The 16,597-nt window shown below is 39.9% G+C and overlaps 1 protein-coding gene across 3 annotated transcripts in view; it reads left to right on the top strand.

The window, feature by feature from the left end:
* Positions 1-16,597, top strand: part of Tmem232 (transmembrane protein 232) — a 232,494-nt gene that overhangs the window by 204,149 nt on the left and 11,748 nt on the right. For all 3 annotated transcript variants that reach the window (XM_057762323.1, XM_057762326.1, XM_057762324.1), the window contains exon 12: positions 13,568-13,661. In XM_057762323.1, the coding sequence (XP_057618306.1) occupies positions 13,568-13,661 (94 nt within the window). The remainder of the gene's footprint in view (positions 1-13,567; positions 13,662-16,597) is intronic.

Here is a 16,597-nt window from a genome sequence, read left to right on the forward strand (position 1 = left end):
ATTTATGATGAGAAGCCACTTCCAAGGTTAGGTAGAAAAATGTGACTTCTGTCTTGGCGGCCCTTAGCCTAAAGAAAATCAATTGCCACATTTTGAGCTGCTTTAAGGACAGACAGAAGTAGCAAGAAATTGATGTGTCTGACCAACAGCCAATAAGGTCACGAGGTTTGCCAAAGTCATGTGAGTAAAGTCATAAGTGGTTGCTCACTTGACTGAGCTTTGAGATGTCTGAGGTACTTGGTGACAGTGCCTTTCTGTGTTGGGCACTGCCCCAATCCCTGACCCGGAAAATTTGAGAAGATAAACGTCTGTTATTTTAGCCTGCTAATTTGGGGGTGATTTGTTATGTAGCGTTATGTAACTAATATAATCGCTACCCAACCAGAGTCGTTTTTCATCAAGCCCGGAAACCCAACCAGAGCTTCCAAATGTCTTTGCGTTACTTTGTTCATAAGCACAAACAATTGACAAGTGGTGCATGAAGAACATAGAGGCAGAGCCATGGTTAACATCATTTTCTTGAAGATGAGGATGATGATACCATGCGCTAGAGGTAAGAGGATCGTGAAACAATTGCTTCAGGGTATTGAAAACCAATTAGAGCAACTCTAGAACTGGAGCTATCCTGGGATGTGTTTGGCTGATAATATTTGGTCAGTTAGAAAGATTTTATGTAAAATTTATTCTGTTTGGGTAGAATTAAGATAACAAATGGTACCTAAATGTATCCCAACATAGTCTATTGAATCTGAGAATGCAATGCCAGGCGTCACACTCCTAACTTCTGCTCACTAGTTATATTCTTTACGTAACTTCTTATTGTGCTCCCTCAAATGAAGAACTGGGTCAGGAAACAGGAAGCAGGGCTTGGTTCCAAGAGAAGACAGACATGGAAAAAGTGTCTCAACAGAGTATTCCCAGGATGATAATGACACTATCCTAACAGGTCAAGAGAGCAGCCAATTTCAATCAATGCCAAAACAAGCAAACAAAATCAGCAAAAGAAAACCAAAACCCCAAACAACAACAAAATAGAACCCAAACCAAAACCAAACCAAGCAATTGACAACCCCCCAACAATAAAAAAAATTCAACCAATCAAAGAAAGCCACTAAAATTCAAGCTGGAAACCATTCCTTGCTCTTCACTAGTCTTGTGTTTCAGGATGCATTGCTTCTCTCCCTTGCATCAGACTTGGAGCCGCTTACATCATGCACGGAGCCATTTGTGGCACAGGGAGCGCAATTCTTAGTAACTTCTGCGCTGCCTCCTCATTCTGCAGATTTGTTTCAGAGGTGCAGCTGGAGCCGCGCTGTTGGAGGAGCCCTGCCCGGTCACCTGCTGTGTGAAACCACTTGCATATCATCCTCAGACCGAATCTTCTGACAGTAAAAGAAATTTTTTTACATCAAACATATCACAACCCTGTTGTGAAAATCACATAGATTAGTGTCTACACTTCACGTAATGAAAAGGGCCCAGACTCTGATCTATAAATTGATTTAGGAGATTGTCGACAAGCTGCAGGAGGACGTTCAGCGAGTGGGCAATGTATGAGTGTCTGCCGATTTTGTTTGGCTCCAAACTGGAGCATTTTACGTCTAAAAATACAGAAAGAATTGCTTCCATGGAGCACGTATACAGGGTATTTTGACCATCAATTGAAAAAAAAAACACTTTAAAAGCATTTATGATGTGTTATTTTCTTGCTTCTGCAGCTTTAGTCAACATGGCGATGATGCTCGAAACTCTCCAGAAGGAAGTATCTGGAAACCAGTAGATCAGCTGTCTGCCTGGCAGGGAATGTTGAGACTCAACTTGTAGAAACCAATGTCTTAGACAGAGCCCCTGAGACAGCTTTATTGGGAGTGTCATTAGCCCAATGACCCCAGAGTCTCCCTCTGACTGTTACCCCATTAAATAGTTATGAGAACTTTGCTCAGGCTAGCCCAGTTAGAGGAGGGAAGAGCGAGCAGAGTATGCTCGCTTTTGTTTGTGACCTACCAACAGTCTAAAATCTAGGAACAGAACAAGGAATTTTAAGTGTGGGAGCAGGCGGTGGGAGAACAAACCCTCACACATCTGCCTTTTAGACGTAGGCAAGAAAACGAGTCTGGTGTTAGTTTGGTTTGGGTGGTAGTGTTTTTGTGGTTTCTTTAGACGCCATTCCATGAAAAGTACTTTAAATCTTATCCTTTCTAAGGAGCTGCATATAAACTTAAGACTGTGCTTGGGTGAGTCAATTAAGGTAAATAAAATAAAATATTCAAAGTATGATCAGACATGATTTATAATTTGCATCACTCAGCAATCCCAAATAGAAAATTAAAAAAATATTTAATTGGGAAAAAGATCTTTCCTCCAAATGCTCAGAAAATCACCCACTTTTAAACCCCCTTTTTGAGAAATGCATGAAAAATTAAATCTGACAGGTGGGCTTTTGAGTCTGAAAGTTAGAGATGAATATGTCCCTAAAGATTTGAAATCCTTAGTTTCTAGGCATAGCTCTTAAGAAAAATGAAATGAGAAAAATGTGACTGAAAAATTAACAGATGGTTCAAGTCTTATTTTCTGAAGACTAGCTGACCTTTGGCATTGGATTGTGGGTAAGGCATTGTAGACTAAACTCAGGGACTTTCAGGGCCTTGAGAAAGTTAGGATCTGTTTGAAGTCTGACTTCTGGTCTTATTTTCTGCAAATTATGTTGCATTTCCTTCCCTCAACCTGATAACCCAACAGTGAAATGGGTGACTCCAATAGAAAAGGAAAATGTATTACAAAGCATGATGCAATCTTAAGTGAACCTCATTAAGTACAGAGCAAATATGTACTAGAGGAAGAAGACTTACGATTTTTGGGACCATGAAATGGGACATACAGCTCACAATAGATGTTATGGAGGACTTCCCTGAGACCTCACTAAGCAAACTGAGATCTTGGATCTAAACAGAGGATGTACTCCCGTGTCTGTGGACAAGTATGGTCTATACTGAACAATATGCTCAGCGGACAATTGTATGGTATCAAATAGACCTGGAGAAATAGGTTATCCGTGGACACAAGAAAAGAGTCTGAGAAAGGAGCATGAACAGAAGCCACAGGTGGATAGAGCATGCTCAGTATTGGATGCATCATGTAGGACAATGGAGCCTTCTGGTGAAGCAGACTGAGACCAGTCAGTTCCCTGGTATCTCTAGCACACGAGCCTAGGGATCTTAAACACACATTATTGGAAAGCCTGGCATGGTAAGGTGCACTTTCAGCTGGTTGTTCCATGGCTGTGTGGAGAAGTCACACTGTCCGCTGAGCACCTACTGGGCTGTAAGTGTTCTAGGAAAAAACCTACTGCATTTTGGGGGATGGATGCTCTGAGTGGAAGCATATGAAATACTCTTTGTAATTTGTGTTGGACCTAGCCAGGGCAGAGGCAAACATGGGCAGCCTGTTTTAGTTCCATTACAACTGTATTTTAAATTTTAAAAACTTACGTTTCATACCTGTCCAGTTATCAATACAAAGATTGCTTTGTATCTCATTTTGATTGTGCAGGAAAATCTACACCAGAAATGCATCATGTATGTGAAAATGTACTTTTTACTTGGCTTTTATGTATGTATGTGTAAATTTAATACTACCATTAGTAATGATCGTCATCAATAGGACTAAGAGAAAAATCCCTATGATCTAGATAAAGTAATAAAGATTACTGAAATTGGAAACTCTCGAGGAATTTGTCTTTAATTGATTGGCTTTCTTTTCATTGCAGAAAGTAAAACTATTATTGATGTGGGATTCCCCTCTGTATACTGTGAATATACTCTTTATTGGTGAATAAAGAAACTGCCTTGGCTTCATAGGGCAGAGTAGAGCTAGGCAGGGAAAACTAAACTGAATGCTGGGAGAAAGAAGACAGAGTCAGGGAGAAGCCATGTAGCCCCGCCAGAGACAGATGCTGGAACTTTACCTGGTAAGCCAAAGCCACATGTGGTGATACACAGATTAATAGAAATGGGTTAAATTAGTATAAGAGCTAGCCAATAAGTAGCTAGAGCTAATAGGCCAAACAGTTGTTGTAATAAGAGCGGCGGGCTGCGTCTCCAGCACCCGGCCGCCCACATGGCTTTACCCAAAATAATTACATGGAAACTGTATTTTTTTAAACATTGTCTGGCCCATTAGTTTTCGTCTCTTATTGGCTAGCTCTTACATATTGATCTAACCCATTTCTAATATTCTGTGTAGTACCATGAGCTGGCTTACCAGGAAAGATCTTAACCTGCGTCTGTCTGGAGTGGGAGAATCATGGCGACTCACTCACTCGGCTTTTTTCTCCCAGCATTTTGTCTGTTTATTCCACCCACCTAAGGGCTGGCCTATAAATGGGCCAAGACAGTTTCTTTATTAAATAAAAATAACTCCTCCATCAAACAGTATTGCAAATAATATGTTTTTTGCGTGATTATTTCTGAAGTCTGGGTGGCTGGGAAATGAACAAGCTGCCTCCTACAACATATTATAAATTTTATGTCATTCTTTTGCTTTTTTAAAATTATTTTCTTCCATTCTGTAAATTCTTAAAATTTAATTATTTATTTTTATTTGATTTGAATATTTGTAGTAAAATTATACTATATATTTTCTTATATAATTTTTTGCTTTTCCTCTTTTATGTGGTTTCCTATTTTATGTGGTTCACTCACTTAGTATATTTAAAATAAAAATACATATTTTTTGGTAAAATCTTGGTAATTTCTAGCTTTCCATTATTATAAGAATACAATGTTGAGCATTCCCATGTTCATCTCTTCCCTTCTTTTGCTTTGTATGTCCTTATTTGAGCAGAGACATTTCTCCTTTTTAAAAATCTTCCCACTCGTTCTTCTTTTCTGCCCATAGTTATATCATTCTGAGAACATTTTACATTTTGTGTGTTGACCTTGTTAATTCTAGCAGTAATATGTAGATTATTAGAATATAATCCATATAAGATCCAATTTCCTGGTGTTTTTCCACTATTTTATTTTCTTCTGTTTTGGGGTGGTAGAAGGCGAACAAACCCAGCACCCACGCCCGCTGGACAAGCACTCTACTGTTGTGGCAACCCTCTGCCTGGCTATCATAGACATTTCGAAACCTATGCTCACAATTTCAGTATGTTTTCTAAGTATACTTTGTCACTCTTAATGAAAGGTGAGACATATTTGTGAAAAATTATAAATCCCGTGGTTGGAGAGATGGCTCAGCATTTAGGAGCGTTTGTTATTCTCACAGAGGACCCAGGTTCACTTCCCTTGACTGACCCCAGCACTACTCACACATGGTACTCAGACATACATATAGGCAAAACACCCACACATATTAAGTAAATGTAAACATTTAAAAGTAATATATAAATCTGGTTAATACTCAGTGCATCCGAATACAATTGCCGTCTTCTGTTTTGTAACTCGATTATTGTGAAGGTGTCTGTCTAACCATGGCTCATCTGACTCAAGCAGAACCAAGTATTAGTTTAAAATTTATTTATGATTCATAAATAATCCCAAATTCTAGATTTTTCATGAGACCCAAATGTGAGCCTGAGGTAATTATGAAAGGTCTCTCCAAATTTGCAGGTTCAGGACTTCAAAGTTTGCAATCTGTGCTGCTCTAAAAGTTCTGAAAACACACACAGGGCTTGCCATTGACTCCTAGTAGGTCTTCCACCTTTCTCCAAGTATTAAGCAATCCCTTTGAGGGCAAACTTGGCTATGAAAGTGGCACTTGCTTTTTTTATGCTCTTTTCCTCAATTCTGTGTTGTTGATTGCTTTGCATCTGATTTTGTGTCACCGTGTCTTGTGAGGTTTTCAACATTTCTATTAACTTCTTACTCTCTGAGAAACCCCCTTCCTTCGGCTTTCCCCCTTTGCTTCAATATATAAAACTCTTATGGAGATGCATGGCTTATCTCCAATGATTCATTTCTCTGAGGTTTTGGCCATTCTTGTTCTGACTGCTTCCATGGGTCATTAAAATTAATATTGCTTTAAAAACAATTTTTTTAAGTAATTTTGGCCATTGTCTATAGAGGCCTTGGTTTACTTTAAGTCATAGTTCTATAGTGACAGACAGGAATCACGATTTTTTTTTTTTGAGTCTTATGTCAAGGTGTGTAATGCTGTGCTTTATGTTAACTCAAAGTCTGGCCGTTGATTTGTTAAAATTAGAATGAGTTTCTATGGTCTGCATTGCTGATACAATATCTTCCATTAGTTATTGCAGTTGCCTTTCATGCCGGATCTGAGGTCAGAGTGTGAGACACAGGATCATAGAGGCCTTGGTCTGTGCATGCCCCGTGGCCCTGTGTCCTGCCTGGCCCAGGAACAGCATTGCATCAGGAATCACCCTATCATCACTCATGCCTTTTGGAAAGCATCCATGTGTATTTCTCATCCTTGACATATGAATGAAACTGAGTAAACCACAAGTGTGACGTTTCATCCAGCTCAACAGGTCATAATCCACTCCAAAACTGTATTATACCATTTTGCAACAGTTTTCCAGGGTCCTATAGAAGCCTCCTTGTGTATCTCTCCATGTTAACGCTGAAACTTCAAATGACAGTATCAGATGCTTTCTTTTTGTCAGTCCTCATGACAGCATTCTCTTTGCAGTAAGTATTGGTTTAGTGAAAAGGGAGTAAGTGAGGCACTTCGTCCTCGCTGCATTTTAGGTTCCACCCACACTGGGTCTCCACACTTCTCCCCAGATGAACCTTCTCTAGTCCTGGGTCTTCACACTTCTCCCCAGATGAAACTTCTCTGTTTTCTCCTATTTTTTGTCCCTATATTTTGCAGTCACTATATATTCCAGTGTGAATTCTCCAAAAGATGCTTCCCAACCCCAACTCTCAGTGCCTTTGAATGTGCCTTTACTTGGAAATAAAAAGAAGTCTTTCCAAATGTAATTAATATGAGGATAAGATCATTCTTGGTTAGGCAGCTGCATCAAAGAAGTATTTATCCCAGGCCAGACTTCCCACAGAGACTGGTGGATTTCAGTGGTTCACTTTATTGATACTTAAAGGAATACTTTAAATTATACTTAAAGTTATACTTAAAGGAATGGCTCTGGGTCCGTGAGGAAAACTCTCTGGGTTGTAAAACTAGGGAGAGGCTAGGAGCCTGTAGCCTAAAAGACACCCACTTACAGCTTAGTTAGTCTGGAACAACACTAGGGCTGTTTTGGTCACTTGGCTCTAAAATCTGGTGACAATATGCCTATGTTCTTAAAAGAGCAGCCATTGTGAACCAGTAAAGAAGACTCATGGAGGCTCAAAAGGTGGTGCCCCTGGAAAGATATACATGAGGATAATGTATTCCCCCAGTCAGGGGATCACAAGGATAGCCAATCCTTCCAGAAGCTGGGGGAGAAGCTGGAGGTACGACTCCCCCAAAACTGCATGCCCATTGGAGCTGCCAGAGGAACTGCCTGTGTTCCAGAACTGTGAAACAAGGCCTTGCAGGAAAAGTGTCTCTCCACTTCTCACTATAAAACACCAAAATACTTCATCTCATTAAAGACATCAAAACTGGCATGCCTTTCTTTTATTTATCTCCCTTTCCTGTAATTGATGGTCTGAGCTAAAAGCCGTGGCTTCCTCCTTTATATGAGGCTGATAGTGACAACCGTAACGATGTTACACCGAGACCTGTGCAGTGTTTGATGCATGCTTCACCTCCTTGATGTGGGAAGTGTTATTTTTCCAAATTAAGGATACAGTAAAACTATATGAGGGAGTAAAATCATGTGCTTAACATGATTGTCTTTATTTCCCGGAATACAGTCATCATTATTCGTGCTTTTTTGGGTATGAATGCATCAACAGTTAGAGCTAGAAACCACAGATATGTAAGTAGACTCATGTAAGTTTTCCTTTTAGCCTTATGTAATTTACTGTTTAAAATTTGTATATATTATTTAAGAAGGGATTTGAAACAACTCAGTCAAATGCTTTTAACCTTTAAATAATTTTTACGATTCTATCTTACTCTTCACAGTACTTAGCAATTTCTCTTAACTTTGGCTATGCCCAGCTTTTGTGGAACGAATATAGTTAACCCAAGTGTCAGCCCCTGCCTGTCCTCCAGGTCTCAGCTTCCTAGAGTCGCGTTTCTCTTTAATGTTTTAATAGAGTGCTGAGGGGAGAGAGCAGTGCTCTCTGGTCCTTGCTGCTTCTCAGTAGTACAGGGGACACCCCAAGCTCCCCGGCAGCATGCTGCTGCCTTTGAACCAAGTATCTGCTTCGCTCTACAGCCTGACTCCTGAGATTGTGATCCTCTTACATCCTTGGGTACTGCTCCTCTTAGTAGTTATGGAATAGGCTTCTAGAACATAGAGAGGGTTAAAGCATATTAAAATTTCCCCTTGTTTCCCAATCATTTGGGAAACATGCAAACATCATGGGGTGTTGAGACTGATAAGAAAACAGACAAAAATCCCCTTCGACAGGTAGCTACTCAGGAAAACACTAAATTCGCATAGGCTCGGGACAAATGTAAAGTTACAATGGAGGTAAGTGTACCAAAGAGAATCAGCATGGAAGAAGAGCAGGAGAAGAGGATAGGGAAATGATTGACAGCGTCTGCAGACTAACAGCAGCGAGGGGAACAGGTGCTGAAGCAATTGCAAGTGAACCTGTGAGCTAGGGGCAGGTAAACCCAGGGAAATAAGACAGCTGGGAATCATATTATTAAACTGCTTTCACCAGTACATAGTCCATGTCAGGATTCCCTAATGGTGGTTAACAGGGAGAGAGTGAATAGTTAGAAAGTCCAAAGTCTCTCCTAAGACTCAGGGCAACTCCTTAATTGTAACCTTTTAAAATCAAAAAAGCGCCGGGCGGTGGTGGCGCACGCCTTTAATCCCAGCACTCGGGAGGCAGAGGCAGGCGGATCTCTGTGAGTTCGAGGCCAGCCTGGTCTACAAGAGCTAGTTCCAGGACAGGCTCCAAAGCTACAGAGAGACCCTGTCTCGAAAAACCAAAAAAAAAAAAAAATAAAATAAAATCAAAAAAGCAAACTATATGCTTCCAACACAATGATGCAGAATCTATGTTGCCATTCTGTAAAACACAGAGTCTGTTCTACGTACTATGGTATACGTGAGCCAGGAACTAGGCTGGAGACTTAAAAACACACACACCCAGATAGATGGGGACACGGGTCATCCTTAATACAAGACTTCCAACTTTATTGTGCTCCAGGGAAGCTTATATAGGGATCCTTAACTGATAGCCATGCCCCAGCTCTCAGGATCTTTCAGCTGAAGGCCTCACCAGAACCCACTCCCCTGCCATCAGGGTCTCGTGCTCAGAGCAGCTGTAGGCACAGGTAAACACGTTGTTTTGTTCAGTTCACTCCCGCAGGCAAAGGGAATGAGGTAGGCAAAGAAAGTCAAGGGGCTAAAGGTCTGCAGCCCCAACACCATTCCAAAAGGAAGAATGGAGGATAGTGATAAGATAGTAGACAAAAGCAAGAAGGACACACAACAGGGAAAAGTCCAAATCTTGTAGTTCTATGTCAGGTGATCAAAGGGCTTGGACGGCTCCTCTCTTCCACCTTTCCTAAACGCAACACATTTCTCTTCTGTAGGTTGGTTCTATTCCCTGTCTTCAGGTCTTCTGCCAGGTAACTCACGGCTCTGGCATCTCTGACATTTTGAGGTCTCCAACACAATCCAGGCTTCACCTTCACAGCCTCATACAATGTCCTCTCAGGGCCTGCACGCAGGGAACTTCCCTCTGCACTCCTGCCCTCAGCAGCTTTTCTTAACATGGAGGAAGAGTCCACAACCCCTTTACTACTGTATCCACGACGCTAAAGCTGGAATCACATGCTTGATGCTGCCTACTTCTCTTGCTGCTTGGTTGGAATCTGTCCCTTCCCTTGGATTGCATTTACACAAGCTTTGATGTGTTGCTTTCCTTTATTGAATAAGCTTTCCTCTGCTTAGGAAGAGGAAACTTTTTTTTTTTTTTTTTTTAGACATTTCCTTCTTACAAGTTGGAAGCTGAGCTGGATGAGGTCCTGCTCTGAGGGACTGCTCCCTTTATTCCACTTTATTAAGCTACTTTGTTCCCTTTATTCCACTCCCCATGAGCCCTTTCTTTAAACTTCTCATCTTTTTGAGCATAAGACTCATCTCTAGCATTAAATGTCATCTTGCTCTTTTTCAAACTGTACGATTTTTCTTGCTCTGCTTGCTCTTTTTCATTATAGATCTGTATAAAAGTAATTGCTGATAACCAGGCAACAGAGTCAATATTAGGCTGTAATTAGTCCAAAACTTTTCAATTTAGCCTGCAGTATATTCCTAGGACAAGGGCAAAAGGAGCCATGCTATTTGCTAAAATATCACAAAAATGGCTCTAGCCAGGTTGCTAATTTTGTTACCCTCTGAAACCACGTGAGCTGGGCCTCCATAGCTCATACTGCCTTTATCTGTCTTCCAAGTTCCTACTAGGATCGTTGGTTAAGCCCTGCTTACAGTCTTCAGCTGGTTTTCTTGTCCAAAATCTCAAAATAGTATGATCAGGCCCATCACAGCAACCAGTCTCTGGTATCAACTTCTGTCTTACTTTTCTACTGCTGTGATGAGACTCCATGACCTAAGGCACTTATAGAGAAAAGAGTTTTTTGTGTCTCTTATAGTTTTAGAGGATTGAGTCCCTAGCCACCACTACCCGAGAGCTTACGTATTTCCCCGTTTTGCTGAAAACAGATTCTTTTCTCACACAATATGTCCTGATTACAGTTTCCCCTTCCTCTACTCGTCCAAGTTTGCGCCCACCTCCCGCCCCCATTCATATCTACTCCTTTTCTCTTCATCAGAGAAGAACATAACAACAAAACAAAACACAACACAACAAAAGACATCACAATGAAGTTGGACAAAGGAAACCAACAGAAGAAAAAGAGCACAAGAGCAGCCTCAAGAATCAGAGACCTGTCATTCATACACTCAGGAGTCCCATAGAAATATTAAACTGAAAGCTATTATGTATATGACAAACCTAGGGAAAATGTGTGTAAGCCTTGTGCTTACTACTTCCATCTCTGTGAGCTCATATGAGCTTTGCTTGGTTGACTCATAAGGCCTTGTTCTCCTGGTGCCCCCCACACCCTTTGGTGCTTTCTTCCTCCTCTTTCTAGGGTTTCCTGAGCTCTGAGAGGAGGAATTTGATGGTGACATCCCTTTTAGAACTGTGTGTCTACAGGTCTCCCTCTTTGTGTGTAATGTTTGCATGTGCATCTGTATTTATTTCCATCTGGAGGAAGAAGCTTCTCTGACAGTGATAATCAGCATCGTCTGAATAACTTGGATGTAGATATAATAATGTCTGAACATGGCACTGATCATAGAGTATAGGGGAATATCAATTCAAGCCATTTTATTACTGCTTTTTTTTTTTTTAAAGACCAGTAGTATTTGGTTTTACCCTAGGTCTCTGGACTATCTAGTCTCTGTTTCTTGGTTGCCCAAACAGTATCAGGTATGGGTTCCATCTTGTGGAGTGGGCTTTAAGTCAAACCAGAAATTTGTTGGTTATTATCACAGGCTTTGTGCTGTCATTGCCTGAGCATATTTGTAGGCAGGACATCATTGTAGATTAAAGGTTTTGTGGCTCCGTTGGTGTTTAGGATTCCTTTGTGGTAGCACTCAGAGTATCTTTCTATACCAAAGACACTAGGACATAGGGGTAAAGGTTCTATGTAGTCACCAGCTCAGACTCTCTATATGCAGTGAGCTATGTGAGTGTCATCTTCAACAATGGTGCCCTGCTGTCATGTTGTGGAGAGCTACCTATTGTCTTGGAAGTAGCCTGGGTTGTCTATATTGATCCGTGTATAGATCCTGTGTATACCTGCTAGTCCCTTCCTCTCTATATAACTCTCTCTTGGTCTATTGATTGTAGCTTGGCTTTCATTTATTTAACAGTTTGAGACACAATCACTATGCAGAGATAGAGAGAGCTCACTGGGAATGGCATGGGTCTTTGAAACCTTAAAGCCCACCTCCAGTAACATGGTTCCTCTAACAAGGGCATGCCTCCTAATCTTTCTCAAACAGTTCTATCAACTGGGAATCAAGTGTACTTGACCAAATAATCCCATGGGGCCATTCTCATTCAAACTACCACACTGAGTCACACATTCCAAAGAGACTTGAGTCCAGAGGAGAGAGGATGGTTTGCAGGGAAGTGAGCATTGTGGTGATGATAGATGGAGATCTGAGAAGGATTCACCATGGGACAGAATAGTCCATGTGGTTCTACAGGAGACAATGGAAATCAAGAATGTAGAACTGGTTAGAGTGATTTAGGCAACAAACATGGGAAAATTAATGTGAAGAACTCCAAACTAATATATTGATCAGATTTCATTTGGGGATATTGAAATTTCTCAGGATTCCCCCCCACCCCGCTTCCCTAAGCCTTTCTCTTTAAAACTCTATTTTTTTCTCTCAACTACCCCCCCCTTCCTACCATTTCATTCCTCTACATGTTTTCCAGTATAACCTATTTTCTCTTAGTATCTGTAATAGTAGAATTATTATGTGGACAATTTTGCTCTAAATCTGTCTTAATTGGGGGCCTAGGTTTATAACAGCAGCAAATTTACAAGCTCTTGCTGAAGTACCACAGTTATATGACAACTTAAATAAATATTAAAATCTCATCATGTTTTCTGATGTGGGATTCCCCTCTGTATGCTGTGAATATCATTGGTTAATAAAGGAACTGCTTTGGGTCTATAGCAGAGCTATAGGGAAACAGAGTGAGGCAGGGAAAACTAAACAGAATGCTGGGAGAAAGAAAGGCAGAGTCAGAGAGAAGCCATGTAGCCCCTGCCAGAGACGGACGCTGGAACATTATCTGGTAAGCCACAGCCTCGTGATGATACACAGATTACTAAAAATGGGTTAAATTAAGATGTAAGTGTTAGGCAATAAGAAGCTAGAGCTAATGGGCCAAGCAGTGACTTAAATAATATAGGTTCTATGTGATTATTTTAGGTCTGAGCTGCTGGAAATGACTAAGCGGCCTTCCAACAATAGTTTTCATAATTTCTTAGGTCAAATTTGTAGGCTTGGGCATCCCATAGAGCTTTCAAGGTGGCAGGGTTGTATTGTATGAGGGAAAGATGGGCATGTTCACCTCCCCATCAAGTAGAGTGATAATTCTAATATCCTAACTCTACCCTTTGTGTCCTTACGTCTCATTTGCTGCGTATCAGCCAGCTGTTGCGTTTGTATCTGGCACAAGTGAATTACATGGTTAAAATGATCATTTTCTAGATTTTATTGTGTATGTCATATCTTATCCTCCCAAATGTTAGTTTTGGTTATCCAAAATGATTTTGACAAACTAAAAGCTAACATACTGGTAATCTAGTCAGAATAAGCTCTTTAGGTTAGTAAGGTAGCATCAAGACACTTAATAGCAAATTATGACTTAAACATGTTTTAATGAAGGATAGTACCTAAATCTAATGCTAGATGTATTTTTTGTGTGTTCTTTTGAAGGGACCATTCTTCTGTACTAGAAGTTTCCATGTTTCCATATCCAGATTTCTTCACCAAGGCAGATAAGAAATTGGCAGAAATCGTTGACCATCATGTAAGACTGACTTTCTTTTTTATTAAATTAAAGAATTAAATATAATTACATTATTTTCACCCTTCCTTACTTCTCCCCAAACCTTCCCACACTCTCCTTCAAATCTATAGCTTGAAAGTGTTTGTATATATATATATATATATATATATATATATATAAATATGTATTATATATAAATATATATTCCTTTTTATGTTCTTTTCTTTTTAAAAACAGTCTTTTTTATTTTACATACTAATCCCAGTTTCCTCTCCCTTCCCTCTTCCCGCTTCCCCCACCTTCCCCTCATCTAACCCCCATTCATTCCTCACTGGTGCAGGACCAAGTTGAGATCTCCCCCTTCTCCCCACATCTAGGCTCCATAATGAATGGGCTCTGAAACCCAGTTCATGCACTAGGGATGAATACTGGTTCTATTGCCAGTGGCACCACAAACTGCCCAAGTCACACACCTGTTACCCACATTCAGAGTGCCTAGTTTGGTCCTATGCAGATTCCCAGTTGTCTGTCTGGAGCTGAGCTCCTCCTAGTTCAGGTCAGCTGTTTCTGTGGGTAATCCCAACATGGCCTTGACCCCTTTGCTCATATTATAACTCCTCCCTCTCTTCAACTGGACTCTGGGAGTTTGGCCCAGTGTTAGCTGTGGATCTGTGCATCTGCTTCCATCAGTTGCATCAGTTGAATGAAATTTCTATGATGACAGTTAAGGTAGTTATCAATCTGATTACAGGGGAAGGTCAGTTAAGACAATCTCTCCACTATTACTTAGATTCTTAGCAGGGGTCATCCTTGTGGATTCCTGGGAATTTCCCTAGTGCCAGGTTTCTCACTCACCCCATGATGCTTGCCTCTTTTAAGGTATCTCTTCCCTTGCTCTCGCTCTCTGTCCTTCCCCCAACTCGACCTTCCCGATCTCTCATGTTCTCCTCCCCACTCCCCTTAGCCCTTGCCCACTCCTCTTCCACCTTTATATATTCCTAAATATATAAATACAACTTGTTCTGTCTGTGTAATGTGAAGTGTATGTACATAATTTCAGGGCTAAATACTTGGTATCGGATAAACAATTTTGAACCTCTTCCCTGGGGAAGTCTATCTCTCCCATTCTTAGCATTTGTTAATTATCTGTAGCTTTCTTTTGTCTAGGGTTGAAACTCTATGATATTTCCCCCCCTTTAAGTTAGCATGTCTAGGGGTGTCATCCTTGTTCAGATCTTGTTTAGGGAGCCATGCTGATGAGACTTCATGGGTGTAGCTTTCCTGACATTACTTGGAAATGTTTTTCTTAAGCTAGCATAAAAACTATAATTCTTCAGAAGCAAATTGACTTATCTAATGTCTTTCTGATACTGAAGCATGAATGAGTGATATTTAAGAACTGATTCATGATTTCCATTGCCAGGTTTGTCTATGAAGTACCACAGTGCTTATACAGTGGTACCTAATGCTTTAACGGAGGCATGACACTTCATGAAACACTAACCTAGCCCTGTTTTCAGAATTAATTCTGATATCTCACAACAAAAATCTGGTGTTAGGTAGTGAGCACTAGTTACTTCTGAAGTATAGTTCTAAAACTAGAACAAAGATTGTTCTATTCTCTTTCCAATGAGCCTACTCTTAACAGTTAGGAAGGACCTATAACTTATTTGTCCTTAGTAGAGTTAAACAAGCAATGGCAATATAAAAAATTTCACAAAAATATTTTAATCCATTTTGCTGATACTTTCTTACCTAATAAGCATCATTTTATTTCTACATTTTAAAGCAACAGAACTGAAGTAAGAGAGATGTTATTTTCTATTTTCTCATCAAATACCAAATGGTATATAGTTTGTGTTTAAATTATTTTTTAACACTGATTGCTAGTAGTTTAATATGATCTATCAGATTTTGGTTATATTCTAGATTATATTGCATTCTACTAAATTGGTGATTTCTTAAAATAATTAGAAGGCATTATTTCAATTACTGACCACATTGAATGGTTAATTATCACACAGTATTTGAGCAACTCTAATAATAGTGATAAGTATTGGGTTTTTAGAGATTGATTGATATTATTTGCATCACAAATTCAGAGGTATACTACTGTTCTGCTATAGACAAGGAAAGATTTTGTTGACTAATCAATATATTATATATAAGTCTTCTCAGGACTTAATTATTCACAAATTTCAACATATTAATCTTAATATTTCCCTAATCACTTCAGAAAAACTATCTGAGATATATTACATTAGACAACAACTTATCAATATAATACACAGATAATATACATATATGTATATACACACACACACCATCTTGTTATATAATATATACACACATAGGTGCATGTACTCAAGTGGATTTGGAATCTTTAAGGCTAACAAGATGGAAGATAATAGTCTGATAGACAGAAAAGAGTCTATGAGATAGCTTCTATGAGCCATCATCCTTTGCTTTTCCTAGAGCTGTGGGTTTGCTTGTGTTATAGCAGAGTAAGTATGAAATAATCCTCTCTGAAAACAAATGGAAAAATTAAATCCAAATTGTTTGATATATTACCTAATAAAACTGCTAATAGTTTGTCGTTTTAATCTGGGAAAGGTTATGGATGTGCTTTGGGGTATTATGTTATTAAAGCTTTCTTGCATATGCCATTTCCTTTGAGATGAGTAAGACAATAGTGATTTGTCCTTATACTTCACACCCTGAAACCACAGCAGCCCTGTTCAACGCTTACCAACAGGAACAATGAATTATGGATTGCGGTTCAATTGCTTGCCCTAAGTTTTAAAGCGAGCACATCCCTGAGTGTGTGCACAAAATGGGAGTTCCAGAGCTCGTGCTCCACCTTCCTCCTCACCTCATTGCAGCTGATTTCAGTGCTTAGATTATAGCCATTAAGCAGAATTGTCAGAGTGTAGGATCTGTAATGTTGAGAAGAAACA

Source organism: Chionomys nivalis, chromosome 2 (assembly GCF_950005125.1).
Source record: "Chionomys nivalis chromosome 2, mChiNiv1.1, whole genome shotgun sequence".
In the NCBI taxonomy this organism is placed as follows: Eukaryota; Metazoa; Chordata; class Mammalia; order Rodentia; family Cricetidae; genus Chionomys; species Chionomys nivalis.